Genomic DNA, 22,882 nt, shown 5'->3' with positions numbered 1-22,882 from the left:
TTTGGAAATTTGCCTGGGCATTTTTCATCCCAATGGGCATCTTTGTGAACTCATACAAGCCAAAAAGGAGTCACAAAGGCTGACCTCCCCCTAGCACTGGGAGTCAAGGGCACCTGCCAGTAACACTTAGTAAAATCAGTGGTGGTGAGATACTTAGCCCCACCCAGCTGCTCTATGGCATCATCTGTCCTAGGCATGGGGTAAGTATCTGACTGTGTGACTATTTAATTTTCTGTAGTCCACACAGAACCTGATGCTGCCATACATCTTTGATGCCAGCACCACTGGGGAGGCCCAGGGACTGCCGGACTCCTAAATTACCCAGAGTTCCAATATTTCCTGTATCTCCCCCCTCAAGAGTCTGACTCTCTCACGCATCCTATAAGGGGCATGCTTTAATAGGCCTTTGGGGTCTTGTATCCACATGATGCTGCACCAGGTGGGTGCACCCTGGTTTCCTAGTGTAAATGTCTCCAAAGTCCTGTAACACTGCTCAGATTTCTCGAACCTGGGTAGGGGATAACTGCTGGGATATTGCTACCTCTTCCACTGAGTTGTCAGTCCGAGCCTCACTGAGGACCAGATCCTCCTCAGACTCCTCCTGCAATCCACTGCAGATACTCAGCACAAGGATCTCTGTATCATGGTAAGGTTTCATCATGTTAACATAGTACAATTTGTGCCCCTGCCTAGCAGTTCTACCATGTAGTTAACCGCACTGACCTTCCTTACTACCTTGTAGGGTCCCTCTCAGGCTGCCTGCAGCTTGTTGTGTCTGACAGGAGTAAGAACCATTGCCTGCTGCACTACAGCACACTCTCTAGCTCGAGCAGTCCTGTCATACCAGACCTTTTTCTGCTGTTGGGCTTCTGCCAGGTTCTCCTGGGCCAAGCCCATGAGTTCCGTGAGCCTTGTCCTGAGGTTTAGGACATATGCCACAACAGGCTCCTTGTGGAATTTATACTCACCCTCTCACTCATCTCAAATCAAATCTAGAGGTCCCCTCACCGTATGGCTATACAGAAACACAAAGGGTGAAAAATCTGTGGACTTCTGGGGAACCTCTCTGTAAGCAAACAACAGATGAGGCAAGTATTTGTCCCAGTCCCTCCTAAACTGGTCTGCAAATGCCCATATAATCATCTTGAGTGTAGAGTTTAACCTCTCAACAAGACCATTAGTCTGAGGATGGTAGGGGGTGGTCTTTAGGTGCTTCACCCCACAGCACTTCCACAGACAAGCCAGCAGGTCTGACATGAAATTGCCACCTCTTTCAGTCAGTATTTCTTTTGGGGAAACCTACCCTGCTGAAAATCTAAAGCATTTGCCACCTTTTCTGCCTTAATGGAGGAAAGAGCCACTGCCTCAGGGTATCTTGTAGCATAATCTACTACCACTAGGATGTACTTTTTCCCTGTGGAACCTGGGGTACTCAGAGGTCCCACAATACCGATGGCTACCCTCTGAAATGGTTCCTCAATCACAGACAAAGGCATAAAAGGAGCTTTCACCTTGTCGCCTGCCTTACCTACCTTTTGGCACTGCTCACAGGTTCTGCAATATCCTGTTACATCTTTAGAAATCCCAGGTCAGTAAAAGTTCTTCATAATATGTCCCTTTATACACTTTATGCCCATATGACCTGCAAAGGGAATATCATGGGGTATGGCTAGAAGTGACAGATGGTAGGCTTTGGGCACTACCAACTTCTGTATTCTCTCACCCTCTAGCCCTCCTTCAGGGGTCCACTCTCTATACTGTAATCCTTTGTCCCAGTATACAGATGCCCCCTTCCCTTGAGAATCAGGTGCCTCACTAGCTACCTCCCTCAGGCCTTGTAATGTAGGGTCTGTCTCAACTCTCCCTTTGTAACCCTTCCCAGCTCCCCTTCCACAGGAAGTCTGATATCCTCTGACAGCGATGCCTCTCTGTCAACCTGGGTACTACTACTCACCTCTGCCCTTGCAGTCACTCTGTCCAAGAGAACATCAGTACCCACAAACAGCTGTGGCTCACCTTCAGTCTCACTGCTACAGGGTAGCTCCCTCCCTGAAGTAACCACCTCACCAGTCCTGGCTGCAAGTGTGCAGTTTGTCCAGGTCTCCCCCAGGCTACCAGACCCACATGCTTGTCTCCAAGCCTGACTGCATGTAACTGTGTGCACACAAGTTACTGTGTTATCAAAATATTTCCTATCAGGACATCTGCAGGGATATCCTCAAACACACCTACTTGCTTGCTTCCTTTTCCATCCTCCCAGACAAGGTGAACCCTAGCTAAAGGTATTTGGAATGGGGTCCCTCCTAAAGCTCTGTCTAGATTAGACTGCCGAAGCAAGTAGTGTTCCTCTGTAACCATTGCAGGCTTCACAGTGGTTAGGTCAGAGGCTGTCTCTTTCCCATCCACTAAGACAGGCTATAACCTCTTGTAGCAATTTGGTACCCTTGTTGTCTTGAGACAACTTATTGCTGGCATTTTGTCATTTCCACTTACTGGATCTCCCACCTTGTGTTCTGCAACTTGCCTCTGAGGACATCTGTAGGCTACATGCCCCCACTGGTTGCATTTAAAACATTTAAGCTTTGGTCCTGGGCATGTACCTGGACTATTGGCTTCCCCCCTGCTACTGGCTGACTCTGTTGGGGCAGTCTGGGCTGCCCACTATGGGTTCCCTTACACCCATGAGCAGCACTGGGTGTCCCTTTCCTGTGTAGTGATGCCCTGCTTGCTAGGTATAGGTCTCCCTTCTTCCCCAACTCATCTACAGTATTGCATTGTCTATCAGCTAACCAGATTCTCATGTCCTCAGACAAAGTGCTAAGGGCTTGTTCCCTCACCAAAAGGTCTGCCAGCCCTACAAATGTGACCTGACATCCACTCGCCCACCTATGAAAGTAAGCACTTAGTTCCGCAACATATTCACACACACTTTCATCTGCCTTGCGTCTATGCTCAAGAAACTTTTTCCTATAAGCTTCAGGTGTTAACTTAAAGCATTCTAGCAAACACATTTTGACTGTACTATAATTTAAACAATCGGTATCGGACAGTTTAGAAATTGCAGTTACAGTTTTACCATGGAGTAAAGGGGTCAGGAACTGTACCCAGAGCCCTTGGTCAACACTATACTGTTTACATACCCCCTCAAACATATGAAAGAAACTATCAAAATTATCCTCCTCTGTAAATTGTGGAAGAAATTTACTGACCTTTGTTGCTTCTGGGGTTAGGTTACTCCCTTCCCCATTTCCTCCATGACTCTGACGAAGAGTCAGCAGATCCTTTTCATGTTGCCTCTGCCCATCATTCTCCTCAGCCTGCATATATATCAGTCTCTGTGCTGTTTCTATTTCCAAACGCTTGGCCTCCAGCTCAAGTCACTTTAACTCCAGATGAATTTTTAAGTCCTCTGTGGAAAGGTTGAGCTGTCCATTTTCTGAGAGTTGTACATCTCCACGGCCAGTCTGATTGTCCTCCTGGTTGCTATTCTGTGATGCAGCTGTGACTAAAACTGCAGTCATGTCTGCTTTAGTTAGGTTGGCATGCACCAGTCCTTTAGCCTGCCACATCTCAGCCAACTGGATCCTTGTCATCTTGCTTTACTCCTCTGCTGACATGCTCGCCTGCTCTCCCTGACTAAGCTAACAAAAATAAAAAAATAAAACAATTGTGATATGAACTCTGAATGTTCACTGCATGGCTGATTGAGAGTATAAACACCTTCAGTGACTACTGTAGACAGGCTACAGGAATTCAATATCCACACCACTACAAGACAATTAATATGTGATTTTTCTATCTCACCACCATCAACCAATTAATATGTGATGTGGATATCCCACCACTGCAATCAATTAATATGTGATGCCCCTGCACTGGCCCAGTAATCAAGGAGCCTCAGTTCTCACCACCAGCACCAGTGAGGGACGTACACATTGGGAAGATGAAAAGTACACTCACAGTAAAGTACAATTTCCCTTAAGAGATCACATTCAGTTTGGGACTGGTTTCTGCCTCTTTCTCCAGATCCCCAGTAAGACTCCCCACTGGCACAGCTATATGGTTAAGATCTCAGCCGAGTGGTTAACCCAGAACCTGCAGCACCCTCTCTGTCCAACCGGTGCTTTGTGTCCCTGCCCAAGTAGCTGACACACATGCACTTTGAGATTTGATTTATATACAAGCACACAGACACTCCTGGGGAAGGCTTGCACAGGTTTAGTAGCTATGCCCCCTTCTGCCCAGACTTGTTTTTTGTTCTTCTTTCGGCTTTTCCCGGTTAGGGGTCGCCACAGCAGAACTCTGGTCCGCTAATGATTGGCAGTAGATTTTTGAGGTGCCAGCTCGACATCCAACCTTCAACGAAGGCACGCCCATTCACACATGTCTTTCGAAGGCCACTCGACTGCGGGGAGGACATGCAGACTCCACACAGAAGGCGCTCCATCTGAGAATTGAATGGGAGAACCTCTTGCTGTGAGGCGACAATGCTACAGCTGCATATGTAAACAATATTTAGAATATGTGCACTTGGGATAGGAGAGGGGGACTTACAAACTACAAATTCATAGAAGCTGCATTTACTCTATTGCAAGTGGAATAAGAAAATAGGTTTTACTGTAGTCCATAGCCAATGGAAATGTGGAGAATCAAGTGTCTGTGGAAGATAGGGCAGGGGGCTCCTAGCAAAACAATTAAAAATATAGCTCCTCGGTAAAAATCAACAACATTCATCAAATAACAATTGGTTCTACTAAATACTGTATAAAACTCTGCAGCCAAAGTTGCACAGTTTCAGCAGGCTTGCCATAAACTGGACTGAAAGCAGGAAAATAAAAAAAGATGATGTCATCCCAGACTAATGCAAAGATATCAAAACAAGCAGAGGGCTGTGGTAGCATCTACTCACAAAAGTAGGAAAATGTGACATATGCCATCACATACTGAAGGACCAAGTTGTGTAAGTAAGAGATGCTGTTAAGTGACTCCCCTCCTAGTGTACTCTGTCTTGTCACAAGTTATTAGTACAAAACAACATAAGACATCTGGAATTATGAGGGATAATTGCACTGTGATCTCCTGTGTCAGCAAAGGTACCTGATGATCCACACCCTTAAGACCTACAGTAATTTCTAAGTAACTACACACCTGTAAAACATAAACTAAGACTATAAGGTAGTTATCACTGCCACCAACCACTACTTATCAGCTACTCAAACGACCTTACAAAGGGTGCCCTATCCTACTGTGTAATGTTACTATTGTCCAAATGGTAAGTGTGACCAAGAGCTAGGCTATTGGGGTGGCCTACACAGTGTCACCAAATACAATATGCAAGTACAAGAGCTTACATATCTCTAAACAAACCAGCCATGATTAAAAGGTTTAAATATATTTAATAATAAATAATAAAAGAACAAGGCAATACTCAAACAACACTAACTACAGAGTTCAGAACCACAGGAAATATTTTAAAACAACTTTGCAGGACAGTCTCAAATAAATACAGAAAACATCTAAACTAATCTTTATTATATTCCTATCTATATCTAAGAGCTACTCTGCTCTAAGTCATGCTTACAGACAACATGCAGGCAGAAGTGCTGAATGGATGTTTCTGGATCCAAGACAAGATACAAAATGCAGAGTCTCCCTCTCTGAGAGAGTTCTTAAATTAGTATCACATATTACTGCTGGGTTAGCCTGGATGACATCACTCTTTATCACCTGCCTTCAGTTCCCAGGCTAACAGAAACTAAGAATGTGACATCTCTATGTCAAAAATACATATCTCTTAGATGTTTGCCTAGAACTGGAAGTCGTAAAACAAACACTTTTACATTTTAAGCCTAATAATTATTTCTGTTTCAAGACAATAGAAAAACCTCTACCTCTAGACATTGTGTCTGTTTCACTGAAACTGAGAGATAACACAATTGTAAAACAATTTGCACTTATTTTCTGGAAGTATTGCAAGTTAACTCTGTATGTTCCAGCTTCTACTATTAAAACATTCATTTGCACAGGTATGTAGTTTATATACATTTCCATTCTTTTCCAGTAGGGTACACTGTGGTTACATTTTAGCTCAGTACTTTACACACACTTCTGTATAAGTAGTTTAATATACGTATAATATATAGTTATCTTACATTTGTAAGACAAGCATATGAATTCTATTAATATTCACAAATGACATAGGATTATTTTCAAAATTCCAGATAGCTGGGCTGGCAGTGTCACACTTGTAAATAAAGAAGGGTCAATAATAATTTCTTTCCAAAATATAATTACCCTATAATCCTTAGTGTCATTGCTTACACAGCCTTGTGTTAAATAACGCGGCTTTGATTAAATTACAGTCATTAAATTGTAAGCATGGAAAAATCTCAGAAATTGTTAAAGTAGAACAAAACCTAAGTAACTTGATTGTGTTCTTTATGCACTCTAATGAAGTACTTTACAGATCCATTCATCCCCACTAGTATACAGACACTGCTGTATTTTCTATAGCTAGTTGTTAAATGTACATCATCTTTAATCTTTTAATTTAGCACCACTTAGAACAGTTCTTGTTATCATATCATTGTACAAGAATAAATATTTTGAGAAAATATGTTCATATATAATTTAATCTCTGAAGATCCTCCTTGATTGAGCCCATGATTTGTTTCGTTTCCAACAATTAACTTTCATCATATTTTTTCCAGAAGTTCCAATGATCAGGAGCAGACCTGCAGCCATTATGATCCATGCCATGCCATGATATTCTGCTGATACTGCTTGAATGTAGTATTACCTAAAGTCTGCCAGTTCATTTCCTAGCCACTAGCAAATCAAGAAATATTGATGTTTTGGCATTCCATTACTAACTAGTTGTATACTTGTATGTAATTGCCTGATTTACTTGAACTCCAGCATCTGCGGCTGGCTGCAGGGGCTCCTTCCACCCACAGGAGGACACATTAAAACTATTCCTAATCTGCAAAGGAGGCTCTTCTGACAGCTATATTGGTAAAGTAAGAACAGAGCTCTTGTATCTTACTTTAAGTATCCTTCCTGGTGGTTCTGAAGATGGGATGACTAGAAAGAGCAGAAGAACTACACTAGAATGTATGTCAGAAAATTTAGTCTTTTTAGACATTCTAGCCAGAGGAGGCTGAAATCCCATAATCACACACAAGGCTATAAAGATCGAAGAAGAAAAGTGCCACAAATCATAGTCCTCATTGACAGTCTGGCAAAGACCAGATGAAGCAAGCAGTAGAGGCAGTTACTTCTGAAGAGTAAGACTTTGACTGAAGCAAGAGTCAATGGACAGCCCCTCCCCAGTGGTACAGAAACCAAAGTTTTTAGCCTATTCGGGATTACAGATGGTGAATGAAAGCTCCAACCTCCCAGTGGACAAAGAAATGAACTTCTGCTTTATCCTGCCACACAGCATAGCCACTGCAGTGAATGCCTGTGAAGTTTCTATTCTAAGGAGCAAAACACCCCCAGTTTCTTCCACAATAAAGAAAGATAAAGATAAAAAAGCAAGTTCAGGAACCAAAAGAAAACCTACATCTTGGAAGACTTAGCAACACAGTGAGGGAACCTTGTAGCAGATCATGAAAAAAAGAGATCCCACATCTGCAGGTACCCCAAGGAAAGCGGATACCACTAGGAAGGGGTTTGATCTGCTAGGAAGAGAGTTATTCACCTCCATTCTCTCCCCAATTTTTGTCTCCACAAAAAAAAATGAGGAAAGGAAGGGTTGGTTCAATGACGAGAATAAGACAACTCTGCATTACAATGAGAAGAAAGGAGATGCTGCACCTGTAGGTCTAAGGATCTAGTGACCCTACTTGAGAGATAGAAATGCTAGGAGGAGAATAAATGGTCCATATTTTCTCCCCAGTTTCTTTCCCCCAGAAAGATAAATGGAAGAGAAAGGACAGGTTCAGGGACCAGTTCCAGATATCCTTCTTAGGAGATGTAGTAGCAAGATGGTGGAACCTACAATAGAAGTAGAACAAAGGAGATCCTTCAACTGCAATTCTGGACCTTAAGAAGAGTTATTACTACTAGGATGACACTTTCACTATGGATAGACTTCAGTTTTATAGGGCTGATGGGTCCAGTGGTAGGCAGGTAAGCCTGATGGACATGAAGTCCACATCCCTGTTGCTTTGCTTTGTCCCCATTAGTATAATCCAGCAGAACTGTATGAGTAGTCAGATCTGGTGGTTTATCCTATAAAGCAGGACCCACATATGCATTCTCCAATGTAAATAACCTTTGTCATAGTACAAATTAAAGATATCAAGAATGCTTCTGGAGTTGGGAATGGTAAAAGTATAGTGTCAAAATGTGCATCTGCCACATTCCCTATAACCCCATAATACTGCATGTCTGAATCAGAGTATCTAGAATTGTTTTCTCTTTCACGTGAACAGAAACGTTATGCCAAGTTCTGGCCTTTTGCAGCTAAATATACATTTCTCACTTAGTAGCAAAGATAGAAAATCGTTTGTTAATAAAACTGGCCAATGTTTTTGAATGATTTGTTTCACGTGTAAGGTATTACTATCAAAAGTGTTGACAAATATTCATTCTGACCTGGAATATTTCTCTATGTATTTTTAATTTGTTTCTGTTTATCTGTTGTACCTGAACCTGCAAATCTGATAGCTGTATTCTCTTACATACCCTGTGATCATGTTTGTGTTACTGTTTTGTACTCTGCTTCAGTAGCATATATTGTCATGTATTATGATTTTGGGATGTTCTCACTTATATGTGGTGAATGGGAACTTTCACTGAGACAGTTTATGAAAAAAGTTTTCTCCCCCACATGAGGAGGTACAAAGGAGTTTGTGCCCCTGAAAAAAGAAGTTTAAAGGATAACAGCGATGTTTGAGATTCGTTGTCATATCTTTCAACCTCTTAAACCAAGAAATCTGGACAAAGCCATAAATAAAATTGGGACAAAAGCCCAAAAATAGGGACAATTTTTAAATATTGCTCTTACAAACTTAGAAAGTTGATAGAAGAACAGGTTTTTCATTAGCATGGATTTTCTGATGGGTATGAAGTCTGAAACTCAAATGTTTGTCATTATTTTCTAATTTCAATCTTTAATGATTTGCCACTAATTTGACAGAAAACCACAATTTTATGAAAAACTGGCCAAAATATGAGGCCAATATCTGAACATTCTGCAAAAATCTGTATAATTGAGCAGTATTTGCCGTTATCCTTGTTTTGGGTCTTTTTTTTTTTCAGCCAACATTTCAATAGGGAGCTTGTATGGCTCCCCAAATATGCAACAAAGTCTAGAAGATTTAGGATTTTTGCCTGGAAGTGTTTTCATAGATACTTTTGTGCCCCATGCAGACCCCAAATAATTTTTCTTCAGGTAGCTGGCAAATGTTGGAGGTGTGATTGGGAAAAATGAGAAATTGGGAGCATGTCTTTTGGGAGTGTAATGAGTTGGCAGACTTTAAAACTTTCCTACAGAGCACTCTGTCAGAATTACTGGGTGAGCAAATGAATGTAACTAAGGAAATGATTTCTTGAGCTGGCATACATCAGCAGAATTGCTTAGACACAGTAAGGCCTTTTTAATTTTAATTCTGGTGGATGCCATAAAAGCAATTACTAGAAAATGGAAATCAAAATCTAAACCAACTGTATTGAAGTAGTGAATATAGTAACAGAAATAAAAGAACAGGCAGTGGGGCCTTTAGTAAAGGGTAGGAGTAAATTACTTAAAACATGGAATTGTGGGAATAGTTCATGCAGGAATGAGGTTTAACAGAAGGCAGGAGTTGAATAATTCATGCAATGTTCATTACATATATCCTACAATGTTTATAAATTTGAACTTAAGATGGTTTAATTACTTTTATATAAATGTAAGTTTGCCAGTGTCACAAGCAATGTTTCAATAAAGGTGTTTAAAAAACATGTTTGAAATTCTTACATTCAGATGTGTTTTAGAAAAGCTGACAATATGGATTCGTATAAAGGCTTCAGTGTACTGTGATCCTTTCACTAACAATGTGAGCCCATTCTACACCAGTAAGATAATTTCCCTGATTAAATTTCACATTTGCTGTTGACAGTAGTTTGACAGTTTCAAAGCTAAGAAAAATAAATGATTAATTGTGATAACTATAGTTTAAAGAATGGAATATTTAAACTTCTTTTTTTTTTTTCGTTACTTAATATTCAGTGCAACACAATTAATGCAAGTGTGGAAATATTTGCCTGGCAGTTAGTGCAGAGGATTAAGGATCACTTAATAAGCTGTTTCCTGTGGTTCTGTGGTCCAGTCGTCCAAAGTTTAATTCCCTCAGCCTCTACTGCTGAGTTTGAAAAAGGTCCATGAAGATCATTACTCTACCCTGCTCAACAAATAAAAATAAAATAAAAAAAATATGTTTTGTCTTTTATTTTTCAGCTGAGTTTAAATTAGCATGTAGAAGGAAATGTTATACATACTGTATTAGCGGTTTTATCACAGTGACTGCACGTAAGATAAAAATTCACAGGGATTTTGCCAGAGAGTTGTCAGCAAACTTCTTGTGCATATTCTGACAGTTGTATCTAAATGCTTTTTGTTCTGTTAACGCATACTAAACAGAATTATAAGGATTTGAATAATAAATTTTAGAACTGTAGAAGTTGTTTTCTACGCAGCTATTTACAGATATCGAAGATATTAATTGGGTATTATTCGAAACACAATCCAACATATATAAATCAAGGGGGAAAATGTAATTTAACCATAATATAAAGCTGCTTTGTAGTAGTATTGTTACTGCATCCCTTATAAGTACTTTGTATTTTGACCCAGCTTTTATTTTTATCCCCCTCATAACCTGATTTGTACTACTGTGAACTACTAAAACTTTGAAGTGTTTCATAGTTATATTTAATATTATTTTAATTTCATTCAGTCCACCTATTTCAAATAAATGTTCCTTTTTAGCTACTGAGTGAATTGACCTTGTTACCTTGTCGCATAATTAGTAAAAACAAGGAAAACAGTGGAATGATTGGAGGAAGACTGCATGCAAGAGATAATGTATTATATATAATGTTTATTTATTTAACATTTGTTTACCAGGAAAGTCCAACTGGGGCAGGGCCCATTTTCAGCAGAGGTCTAAGGAGAAATGCTCCAAATATAGGCAGATGCAGACATAAAACAATACCTAATTTAATTTTACATTCCAGTGAGTTAATGTAGTCATAAAAGCATTACCTGTTGTTGATATGCAGTTCGATCATGAAATATAAATGTAGGTTGTTACCATCCATGTTGGTTAGATAAAGAGCATATGTATTGTTTGGATATGTCACTTAGCAGAAAATGAATGAATGAAGCAGCTGAAACTGTATTAAAAACATATTAATGGTGCTAGAACTGGAAGCCTCAAGTCTGGCCACATCTGTCAGAATCATAGGATCATAGGAGGCTACTAGGCTAATGGCCCTTACAAGCCTAGCCAAGTTTTACCCTTATTTCCACGATCAGCATCTATCACCCCTGTCCAAGAGGGACATAGGTGGAACCGATGGGGTGAACTTACGGTTACCTATCCAATCGTCCAGATTGAGATTGAAGAGGGCCAATGAGGTACTCTGCTTGACATGAAGCAAGAGTCTGTTCCAAAGGTGTGGTAATCTCTGGGAGACAAATCTGTCCCTCCAGCAGGTTCTATTAATGTCACATACCAGGTTAAGTCCATTAGAGCAAGTAACCCGTATACCATTTGACCTGTGGGTATGCAGCATTTCCAGTAAAGCAAGAGGCAAAGATTGCCTTATATGTAAGGCAGAGATTGCCTCTGAGCAGTCTGTATGAAACAGAATAAAGTGACAGTGATTTCAGATGGCCCTCATAGGACAGATGCTGAACACCTTGAATTTTTCTTGTGAGGAACCTTTGTGGTCTTTCCAACTGCTGCAGGTGCTTGGAAAGGTACATAGTACCCAGTTATTGCCCTGATGAGAGAAGAGTACAGGGAGGTTATACATTTTTTTTTTTCTGGAGGCAATGCCCTTAGTTATGAGATGAGCAGTATAGAATGCCCTTCTTACCACTGTGAAGACATGGTAATCAAAGGTAAGGTTGCTGGCAATCTGTGTGCCCAGGTCTGTCACCACTGAGTGTGTACTTAGGGTGTTGTTATTGATGTGGTAGTTAGCAGGAACATCACTCTTACCAAAAGGGATGATAATACATTTTTTGCATTGAGTTTAAGGCCATGACTTTGGCACCAGTCATTTGTTTGTGTAAGACTCTCTTGTAGAATGTTGACATCATTTTGAGATTCTATGATCGTTCCCAGTTTGCAGTCATCAGCAAACTTTTGTCAGCCACAGATCTTTAGTTTTAGTTTCTACTTTGGAGACATAGATTCCAAACAGTAGAGGTCCCAGGACTGATCCCTGTCAAACACCACTTGTTACAGGTCTGCTGTTGGAGGTGGATTCCCCTAATTTGACTATATGGGTTTTATCAGTGAGCCACTGAGCGACACATCTAAACATAAAAAAGTTTAGATAGTTGTAGCATCTCCCTGTTTTACTGTTCTTATACTTTAAGTAGATAAACATGACAAAAAATACTAAGTTTAAGATATTTACATGCATTCTCTATGAATGTTAATTGAATGCTAATTTGACTGCTACGCACTGACACACTTATTACTGATGGTCTGTTTTGATTGCAGCAGTAAAAAGCAATACATTTGCCATGCTAATTGCTGTAAAGCCATATTACAGCTGAAACACTGAAGCATTTAGTGCTTCTGAACGTACCTCTCAACCTGGAAACATCACAGATCTGCTCAAGGCCCATGAAAAATAGGTACAAATCTGTACACTGATTAACATAAAATTTGCATACATAATTACCTAACTCTGCCCATTCCAATGGAATTGTGGGATACCAACTTTCAAACGCAAACTGAAGAACAGACAACCAAAAATATGGCAACAGAGTCCCCCTGCAGCCATTCGAATGTCCCATTACCTGCCTATTTCGCCTCATTTACCATAAACCCTAATGTGCATACTGCTTTACTTCTGCAATTATTATTTGGATTTTATTTTTTTACATTTTATAGCACAGTGCACAAACAGTAATAGACAGCTGCTAAACAAAGCAATATCACAGTGAAAACAGACTTAGCATTAAAACTTCTCTGACCTCACATTCTTTGAAAGCCACACTACATCAAGAAAATGCATCTGGCCAGTGGTGGATAGATTACCTTTGGGCTGTTTTCAAATCATAGGCCCCTTGCACACAAAACAAAAAACTTACACGTGTTCTTTGGTACACCCTCCTGACTTTATTAAATTATATTCCTTGTATAATACAGAACACTTGTTAGAGTGCATTTTAAATTTATTGTTTGAACATTTTCCCAGTAGGCAATGAAATAAAATACATGAGCCAATAATGACAAAACTGCCCAATTCAGAACATTTCCATCATAAAAGTCTACTTACACACACACACACACACATTTATATATATATATATATATATATATATATATATATATATATGTATCGAATGACAGTAGTGTAAGCCATGGGCGTCTTGCACAGCTTCTCGAACTTATTTTCAATTTCATTTTTTTGCTTGACTTACTCTGATTTGTGTTATCAGACCAACTCAATAGCTATAAATGTCCAACAAAATAAACTAAGCAAACTGTATGTTTTAGTCCAGGTACTGACAGACCCTCTCCTACATTCATCCTGAAGCATCAAAACTATCATTGTAATCCAGGTGCTATTAACTGGTTACTCTTGCTTCTCCACTGTCTGCAGTGGAAAAATGTGTTTCATCTTGAATGCTGGGAAATGTACTGTACTTGTTTAAAATATTTATCTTATAATGTAGCACAGAACCTAATAATTATGATTTTCTGTTCCTGAATTTGGGTTAATGATATTTTTTGCTCTTTCCACTGAAGCACAAATGCCCTTGTGCATGGCATTTTCTCACTTCTGTTGTATCTGTAGCTACACCCTTGACTTGTTACACCCACCCCCTTTAAAAGTACAACAACACAGTACAGTATCAGCAATGCATCTACATACTGTGGGAGTTGAGCCCACAGCCTTCTTCATCAAAAGCAAGTATGTAACCTGCTATGTTATTAACAATGCAAGCAGAGTCAGCATAAGCAACACTAAACTTCTTTTCCCCCGAAGCTCTCTGCTATTTGTAAAATCCACTCAACACTCAACTGTTTTTCTCAACTTTGCAGCACAAGAAATTTGGAAAAAGCCAAAATTTATTGGGAGGGAGGACAAAAGCCCAAAAATCAGAGACACCTTTTAAACATTGGTTGTATAATTTTGGAAAGTTTCTAGAATAAAATGTTGTGTTACCACCATGCATTTCACTGCCAAGTCTTGAACCCAGGACCCTGTGCACTATAGTCAGAGCAACATACCACTATGCCAAATCAGCAGTTTCCTGAACAGTAGAAAGACTGAAACTTAAATGGCCATCATTTAGTGAATTCAGTTCTCACTTCTCACCATAGCTCTCAACCTCTTAGCACAAAAAAACCTGGACAAAGCCATTAATGGGGGAATACAGAATTCATTTCTCACTTCTCACCATAGCTCTCAACCTCTTAGCACAAAAAAACCTGGACCAAGCTAATAAAGGGGGGAATACAGCCCCAAAAATAGGGACAAATTTCAAATACTGATCTTAATAACTTAGAAAATTGATAGAATAAAAGGTTTGTGTTACCATTTATTTTCTAAAGAATATGAAGTCTGAAATTCAAATGCCTGTCATTATTTAGTGAATTCAATCCTTCACTGAAATTCAGAAAACCACAGATTTTATGAGGAACAGAGCAAAAATATGAGACATAATAAATCTGGAAAGTTTTCAGAAGGGGTGATGGGTAGGGACTTTAGGCTCTTGTTACCTGTACCCAACGTACAAGGTTTGAGCTGTAGGCAGGCATCTACTGCATCCATTTGACAGCAGCACTCTTCCGCATATATATCCAGCACCAAGGATACCAGTTTGAGCAGATGGAAATGAGCTTCACCTCAATTCCGACAGGCTGGCAGGGCATTTCACAGTGCTAACGTCATCGCGCATATGATGACGTCAGCTCAAAAAGCCAGTGGGTTTAGCAGGTAGAATATTTTTTAGCAAATTTTCAATGTCTTTCCTTTTTATATTTTGAAAACAGTGTTTTGGAATAAATGATGGAGGCAAATTTGGGATAGTTGAGGGTTTGGCTGTCCTTGGTTAAGGAGGGAAGAAGTAGTGAAAAGGTGAGAGTGATTGGTGAATTCGGACTGTAGGTTTTCACAGGAGAGGAGATCTTGGTTTATGGCTATAAGCTTTAGGGTGTCAGTAAGACAGTTGGCATGTTAGACTGTTACTAGAGTTACCCATCTCTAAAACTGCTTTGGACAGTGTGGACATCCTCTATGTTCTGATGGCCCTACTTTTATGACATATGATTGATTTTGTTGCTGAGTTATGAATTTGTACATAATGTTCTTGAAGTTTGGGTTGTTGAGAGGTTTTCCTTGAGGACTAGGCCTTTTCTCTTAGTCTGAGGAGTGCCTTAAATTCAGGAGTGAGACATTTGTTTCATTTTGGTTTGAGGAATATGGCGACTTGGGAAATGTAGGGATTCCAAAGCTGTTGGAATAATAAGAGTAACGTGTTTGCTGTTCTTTTACCACATGAGGACTGTAAGATATTTTTTGTTTTTAATCAAAAAGTTACTTTATTGGTAACTAGTTTAAATATATAGGATTTGATAGAAAAGGTAATGAGACAGTGATCACTGAGTGGTAGAGAGTGAATGGTTATGCTGGTAATGGAGCTGAGGACATTTGTGATTATTGCATCTAGCAAGGAATGTTGCTGTGAGTTCAGGCTGGTTCTTGGGAGGATTCTTTAGGAACTGCATAAATCCAAGATCTGCTAAAAGATCATTTTTAAGTTGTTACAGCTGAGGAGGTAAAGACTGAAGTCCCCTTACAATAAGTGTTTAAGTCGTGACTGAAAATTGACCTTGTTTAAAAGTGAAGGGAGGTGAGCTATGGTTATTTTTTTTTCTTTTTAACTTCAAAGGGAGATGAATATTACTAGCCAGTTGGTTGGTGACATATCAGCCTCGGTCTTAGAATGGAAGTATATGGTTGCTTGGAGGTTGTGCTTGTAGAAGAGTATTCTCCCACCTCTTGTCCTGTTTGTAGTTTGGGAGTTGTTAATATAGTTAATACCCTGCAAAAAAGTGGCCAAAGGGAGATTATTGTCTTTGACTCATGATTATGGAACGTGTCAGTGTTGGGGCTGGTGTGAAAGCTGTCAAGTTGCTGTGGTTTATTTATGGTCCCTGTAGTCATTAAGCATATGTTTATAGGTGGTGAAGAATGGTGAGTAGTGGTGATGGTAGACAAGTGAGGTCCTGGTTTTGGTGCAGTATCCCCCAAGAAGAAGTAATACAATTATTGAAAAGAGATGGTGCAGTTGCATATGTCTGGACAGCCTAAAAAAACCTCAAGTGTGTTTTATTTTGCCCAATAAATGATGAGCTCTAGGTGGAGGAGCTGTTGTACAGTGAAGAAGGTCTGTCAGGATTGGAGTCGGGCAGAGATATGAAATTAAAGGTGGAAGGGTAAGGGAGGCCTTGTTGAGATCCCAGAGGAGGGCTTATCTTGTGTTTTGGATGGAAGTTTGGATTAGAAGCGTGTGATTATGGTTGCCGTTAGTTGAGTGGTTGTTGATAAATTGTGATGCTGCAGAAGTAATGTAACTCTGAAGAGGAGGATAATCTGAAATGAACGCATTATAATTGTAGAGCCGTGGGAAGTGGTGCAGAGCTGTAGCAAAAGATTCTGTATGACTGCAGATTTGTTTTAGGAGTGGTTGTTTGTCAAGTTGCTTATAGATGCTGGGATAAGGCTTAGATGCTGTTAAGCCTTGTGGAAAAAAGTGTGAGTATGGACTTTACCTGGCTAAGACGAGGTAGTGTATTCCTTCTCTGGGTGGGGGGTGGACACTGTGGTATAAGCAAGTTTGTTGCACATAAAAGAGATGTAAGGGTCGAAAGTATACCCATTTGTTTTTTTATAGGTAGGTAGTGGTTTAAGATGGGTTTATGGTAATGTAGTGAATTTATAGTTGTCTAAAGAGTAATTTAGAACTCCTGTAGCACAAACGTTTTAGTAACGCAAATCAGCATACAGGTGAAAAAACACAAAAATTACTTGACTTTTATATGTTAAGTTTAAGATGATCTTAACCATAAATTTTAGGCCTCACAGATTTAAACTTCTGTCAAATATGCAGTTGTATGACATATCTGGAGGCTTTACTGGTAGAAGCTCTTCAGTTTTTAAATTGATTTTCAGATGGACTTATTGATTTATGTGGCACCACATGACTCTACCCTAGTTAACAAATTTAAAGTAAATGTAATCTCATTAATAGCAACCGCATTTTCACTTTAGGCATATGTGTAAGTGTAATCTAAACAAGTTTTACATTTATGCTTGTTCCTATCTCACCATGTGTGGAAGTAAACTAAATATGTTTTAGATACACTGTATTACTTGTCATAATTAAAATGACACTGCCCAGGTAATGTAATTCTGTTCAAGCATCTCTGAGATAATTAAAAAAGCTATAGTTGTTCAGATGCATTTCAGGCCCAGCTCTCCCACAAGATTTTCTGGAGTTAACGTTCACAGCGTTCTCTGCAGATATAAGAAAACAAACCAGCTGCAGAGCATTGAATTTTTAGCACATTTGTCTACAAATTTCGCAAGTGAAAGTTTGTGCTCTGAAATTATATAAATCACAAGTTTTGCAAAAAAAAGTGCTTGGAGGGTTATCTCGCTCTATATTTTTCAAGGGCTGTCCAGAGAATATCTACTCCCACATCAAGATTCACAAAAAAAAATTGCATTTCTGATTTAGCTGCTACCTGAATCAAAGGTCTTCCTCCTTCCTCATTAAACACTCCCTCTGTAAATATTTCATGTGCCGTCTGGGACTCCATCCAGTTTCTGTCCTTTTCTCATTATTGATCAGTTGGCTCAGCCAAGGCCTGTCTGGACTGTCTCTCTACCCTTGCACAAATGATCTAATACTTATCTGAGCAGTGTATTGGTACAGAGGAACTGCATTTTGATCCTCTAAGTATGTGTTATTGTTTTGTCATAGCCTCCTAGTGTCTCCTAAGTAAATACTGTAGTATTTTCTAGAAGTAATACAATATACCATAGTACTAGATATTAATAGGTACCTGCTGTCTCTCAAATTTGTGACACAAGAATAAAATGTTCACTTATGTTTGTTTTGTGCTGTTTTGGAGAGGAATTGCTGGAGGCTTACAAGCTGCTTCAACACCTAGGGATTTTGCAGACTAGATAATCAGTGGCAAATGGCTGTACACGACTGTAAAAATGAAATAGTGTTAGGGTCAAATTGTAGCTCAGAAAATGTGTTGATGGGTCTGTTGATCTTTGTATGGATTCAGGGTTGTGAGACACTTAGCTGTTTGTTTTAGACTTATGTCAATTTTGCTCACAGGAGAATTTGAGCTTCTTAGCAGCTGGTTGTTATTAAAACCATTTTCTTAGATCAGTGCTGTGTTTACATTTGCAAGTCTAGAAACCTAAAAAAAAAATCAGACTGCTTTTATCTGATTTATTTATTTATTTGTTTATTTTGTAGGTATTGAATATAATGTTATCCGTGTGCCAATGGCCAGCTGTGATTTCTCCCTCCATGTATACACATACGCAGACTCGCCTGATGATTTTGACCTGAAGAACTTCAGCCTTGCAAAGGAAGATGTGGAAATGAAGGTTAGTCTAGAGTGGGGAGGGATTCACAGACTTGAACTTTACTGGATAGCTACGATAACAAGAGACTCCTAAAAGGACCGTACAACAAATTAGCATCAAGAAAAAAAGATAGGTTCTCTAAGGATCTAAAAGTCTTGAATTTAATTACATGAAGGGCTAAATTACTTAAATTACAATGACAAGCCTTTTTTTGGAAAGTAAAGTATGTGGCAGGACCAGAAAACCCTACAGTCAGTCACTTCTTTCCTGATTGTTCATAAATTTCTGATATCTGTGGACTAGGACTTTCTTCACCCCCTAAGTAAGAAATAATAGTTACGTAAAAGAGGCCTACTCACCTGCATAGTTGCAGTTGTAGTGTCAGCATTTAGAACATGAAGGTGGTGACATGCTCAAATCACTCCCTCATCCCCAAAGTATATTGATCTCAACTCAGAACAATTGTTTGATTCTTGATCTTGGTGGTACAGGAGACAGTGGTTTGCCTGTTTGAGACTTCCATGCTGTGTACAGATTCCCTCATACTTCTGTAAGTGGAGCAATTGTTTTGTTCTGCTTTACATTTTAGTATACAGTGTTCATCCCCGTGCCCCCCACAGTTGCCTTTCAGCCCTCAGATATCACCACCTTCCCGCAGCAGGTGTGTTTTCTCCATTATTAGTAGTAGTATTGATTTTCTGTAATTGGTTGAAAGCCTCATTGCATTATGTTGTACATTGAATATGATTCTGGGTTCAGTATATGATTATGTATTTGAACTCGTGCTATGTTCATGAGCTGGGTTCGGTACATTGTTGTACTTGATGAGCAAGTACTGTGTTCATGATTTTGGGTTCAGTACATTATATTGTACTTGATGACCGGGTATTGTCTTCATTTTTCTGGGTTCGGTACATTATGGTGTATTTGATGAGCTTGTACTGCGTTCCTGATCCTGGGTTCAGTGCACTGTGGTATATTTGAGCTTGTACTATGTTCATGATATGGATTCAGTATTTTATGGTGTGTTTGGTGAGCAAGTTCTGTGTTCATGATTCTGAACATGAGAGCAAAGCTTAGTAAATAATATTTTAGAAGACAAAAGGTAATATTGAAAACTGCCTTGATATGTATGAGTAAAGTTCAGGCTGTAAACCAGCCTGCTCTTCCTTTTCTAATTTACAACTTTGGTATGAGTGAGTGTACCCAGAAAGCATTAGATCAGTTAGACAAGAAATGTGCTTTTTGTTTACGAAGTGACGTAAAAACAGTGCATAGTAAAATTATGTATCCCTTGGTCAGAAAGAGATATGGGCCTTCTAGATATTAACTGTATTTCTAGGTCTGCAATTGTAAGACTGCATGAGTATTTTTTTACATCATCAGACTGTAGTTCTAAGTCAGTGATGACGAGCCTTTTGGGTTCAGTATGTCAAAAATTCGGAAAGTACCTAACTTGACTCTGCTTGCTTTTCACCCCCCCCCCAACAAAAAATATATAAATAAAGTAAAAAAAAAAAAAAAAAAAACAGCACGACTCTCAATACATCAGGGACAAATCTAGAAGTAAAAGACATGGACAGTTTTAAACTATTAATACTATTAATATGAGACAGTGACAGAAAAAAATGAACATGAATTAATATACATTTTCTGAAGTAAAATTAGTCTGTAAGTCTAATTATTGTCATTATTAAGTGTAAAAAGTTTTCAGTTTTAGGAGGGATTTAAGAGGGACAGTTGAGAGGAATGTAAAACAGCAGATTCCTGGAAATGCAGACTACTTGCCTTTTGCAGAAGTGTAACCACGAAGAGAAAACAATGTCAGCACTGCCCTTTGTGGACTCTTATCGAGACAGTATACTGAAAAAGTCTTTAAGGTTATTAACTTCCTTCCATCTGCAGCAGTGTTGTTGAACTGGCTCTTGGCACAAAATAATTCAATGCAGTTCACATGAGCAACAAATGCAAAAGCAGTTTCTTTGGTAACGCTGGTGTGTCACTCAAAATGTCGTGGCGTGTCACCTTTAACACGTGTCATAGGTTCACCATTACTGTTCTAAGCCATAAAGAAAGCCAGTCTAAGATGACATCTTCGCTCAGATTAGAAGAATCTTTTGGAAAAGGGGTGGGAATGGAAATCAAACAGAAATTGACAGCAATCAGGTGGCAACAGAATTACAAAAAATAAAATATAAAGAACATGACTAGAAGAAATGGGAAATTAGAAAACCCACATTTATATTGGAAAGTATAGAGATCTCCTAGAACAAACGTGTGTTGATAAAGATTTGATACATGAATGGCTATGGAGGGCTGAATTTAAATAAAAAGATGAAAGATTAATAATGGCAGTTCAAGGTAGTAGACATGTTTGTCTACAAAGTCTTTACACAAATTTGGAGATGCAGACAAATGTATTTTCTGCAGTACAGAACTAGAAACAATTGCACATCATTTTTATTTGTGTTTGATTACAGGGAAGGTCCAACTGGGTAGGAGCCTATTTTTAGCAGAGACTTGGAGAGAAAAGCTCCAAAGTATTACAAAACATTTTAAGCACAATAATTTGCAGACTTCAAAAATAATATTAAAAACATCTACAGTTTAAATAATTATACCAAAATAGACTAACATGAAAACATTGGTTAAGAATAAATACAAGTTATATGAATTTGATTTAGTATTTATAGAAATTTTAGCCAGTTTATAGAGAAATTAAAGGTAAGTTAGTATAATACAAACAGAAATTGCAATATGAAGTAAGAGAAAGTCAGGTTTATGGTATAGAGAGAAAGCCAGGGGAGAGAATTGATAGAATTAAAGGAGTGAAGAAGGGAGAGTAAAGAGGTGTAAGGTATGAAGAGATACTTGTGGATTTAGTTTATCCTGGTGTTGAGCAAGAGGAGAGGCAGCTTTTGGCTAGGAAGTCTTTCTGAATGGTTTTGAAGGATGGGGAGGAGGGTATTGTCCTGATGGTTACAGGAAGGGAGTTCCAGGCCTTAGCAACATGGTACTAGTGTAGACAGTGCCCAGCAGATTTGATAGGTTTGTGGACAGACCAGAGTTTTTGTTCATTTGATTATAATGAATGACTGGGGACATGGTTGTGTAGAATGTTTAGTGGTGGAAAAGCAGATGGATGCTGGATAATTTTATAGGTTGTAAGAAGCTGTTATTTGTTAGCCGATGGGATTGTTCTAACCAATTTAGGCTTTTAGTGCTATACACGGTGGGTTCTGAAAGGGGTATTTGTTGCAAATTTAGCAACTTTGTTATGACATTGTTCAAGTTTTCATTTTTGTGAAGCCTGGAGGTTAGCAAGAATGGAACCACCACAAAGAAGTGTGGGGAGGAGATAGATAGTGGCAAGTGTAGTTCTGGTTGCATTGCTGAGAGAGTTTTTGACTCTGTAAAGCATCCCAAGTTTTTGATGAGTTTTTCTTATGCAGTTTTGTGTATGCAGGTAGAATTTAAGATTATGTCCACTACCATCCCTGATAATTTGCTACGAGACAGTGATTGTATCATCAAGAGAGAGGACTGTATTCTTTTTTTTTTCCACGAGACAGGGATTTGGGATTGGGGGAAGCAGTAGATTTCTTTAGGGTTGATTGAGTTGAGTTACAAAGCCATTTTTCAGTGGCTGTTAAAGCTCCTCGAGTGTTTTTTGAGGTGTGCCATGTTGTCAGTTGTGCAAATGTGTGTGGAGTCATCTGTGTACTGTATTAGGGAAGCATGTTGTGTGGATATGTGGAGTTTGTTGATGAGAATGTTAAAAAGGAGGAGACCAAAGATCGAGCCTTGTGGTACACCGGTGGTGACTGGGAGGTATGGAGAGAGGATGGAGTGCCATTTCACTGGCTGATAATGTTTGATAGGTAGATTTTGAACCATAGAAGGGTGGGCTGAAAGAACTACTGCGAACATTTGAAGTAGAAGTTTTTGTATTGAAGGCTTTAGACAAGTGTACAAATAAGGAGAAGGCTTGTTTGCTGTTATTTGTAGCTTTATTGACAGTATC

At 39.1% G+C, this 22,882-nt stretch overlaps 1 protein-coding gene across 1 annotated transcript in view; it reads left to right on the top strand.

The window, feature by feature from the left end:
* GBA (glucosylceramidase beta) overlaps positions 1-22,882 on the top strand; it is a 502,181-nt gene that overhangs the window by 176,202 nt on the left and 303,097 nt on the right. The window contains exon 5 of the mRNA XM_044079308.1: positions 18,746-18,879. Within this exon, the coding sequence (XP_043935243.1) occupies positions 18,746-18,879 (134 nt within the window). The remainder of the gene's footprint in view (positions 1-18,745; positions 18,880-22,882) is intronic.

The sequence above is a fragment of the Protopterus annectens genome, chromosome 8.part0 (assembly GCF_019279795.1).
Source record: "Protopterus annectens isolate FY-2018-M chromosome 8.part0, PAN1.0, whole genome shotgun sequence".
In the NCBI taxonomy this organism is placed as follows: Eukaryota; Metazoa; Chordata; order Ceratodontiformes; family Protopteridae; genus Protopterus; species Protopterus annectens.
The sequence above is the reverse complement of the archived record's forward strand: the minus strand, read 5'-3'. Positions and strand labels throughout refer to the sequence as shown.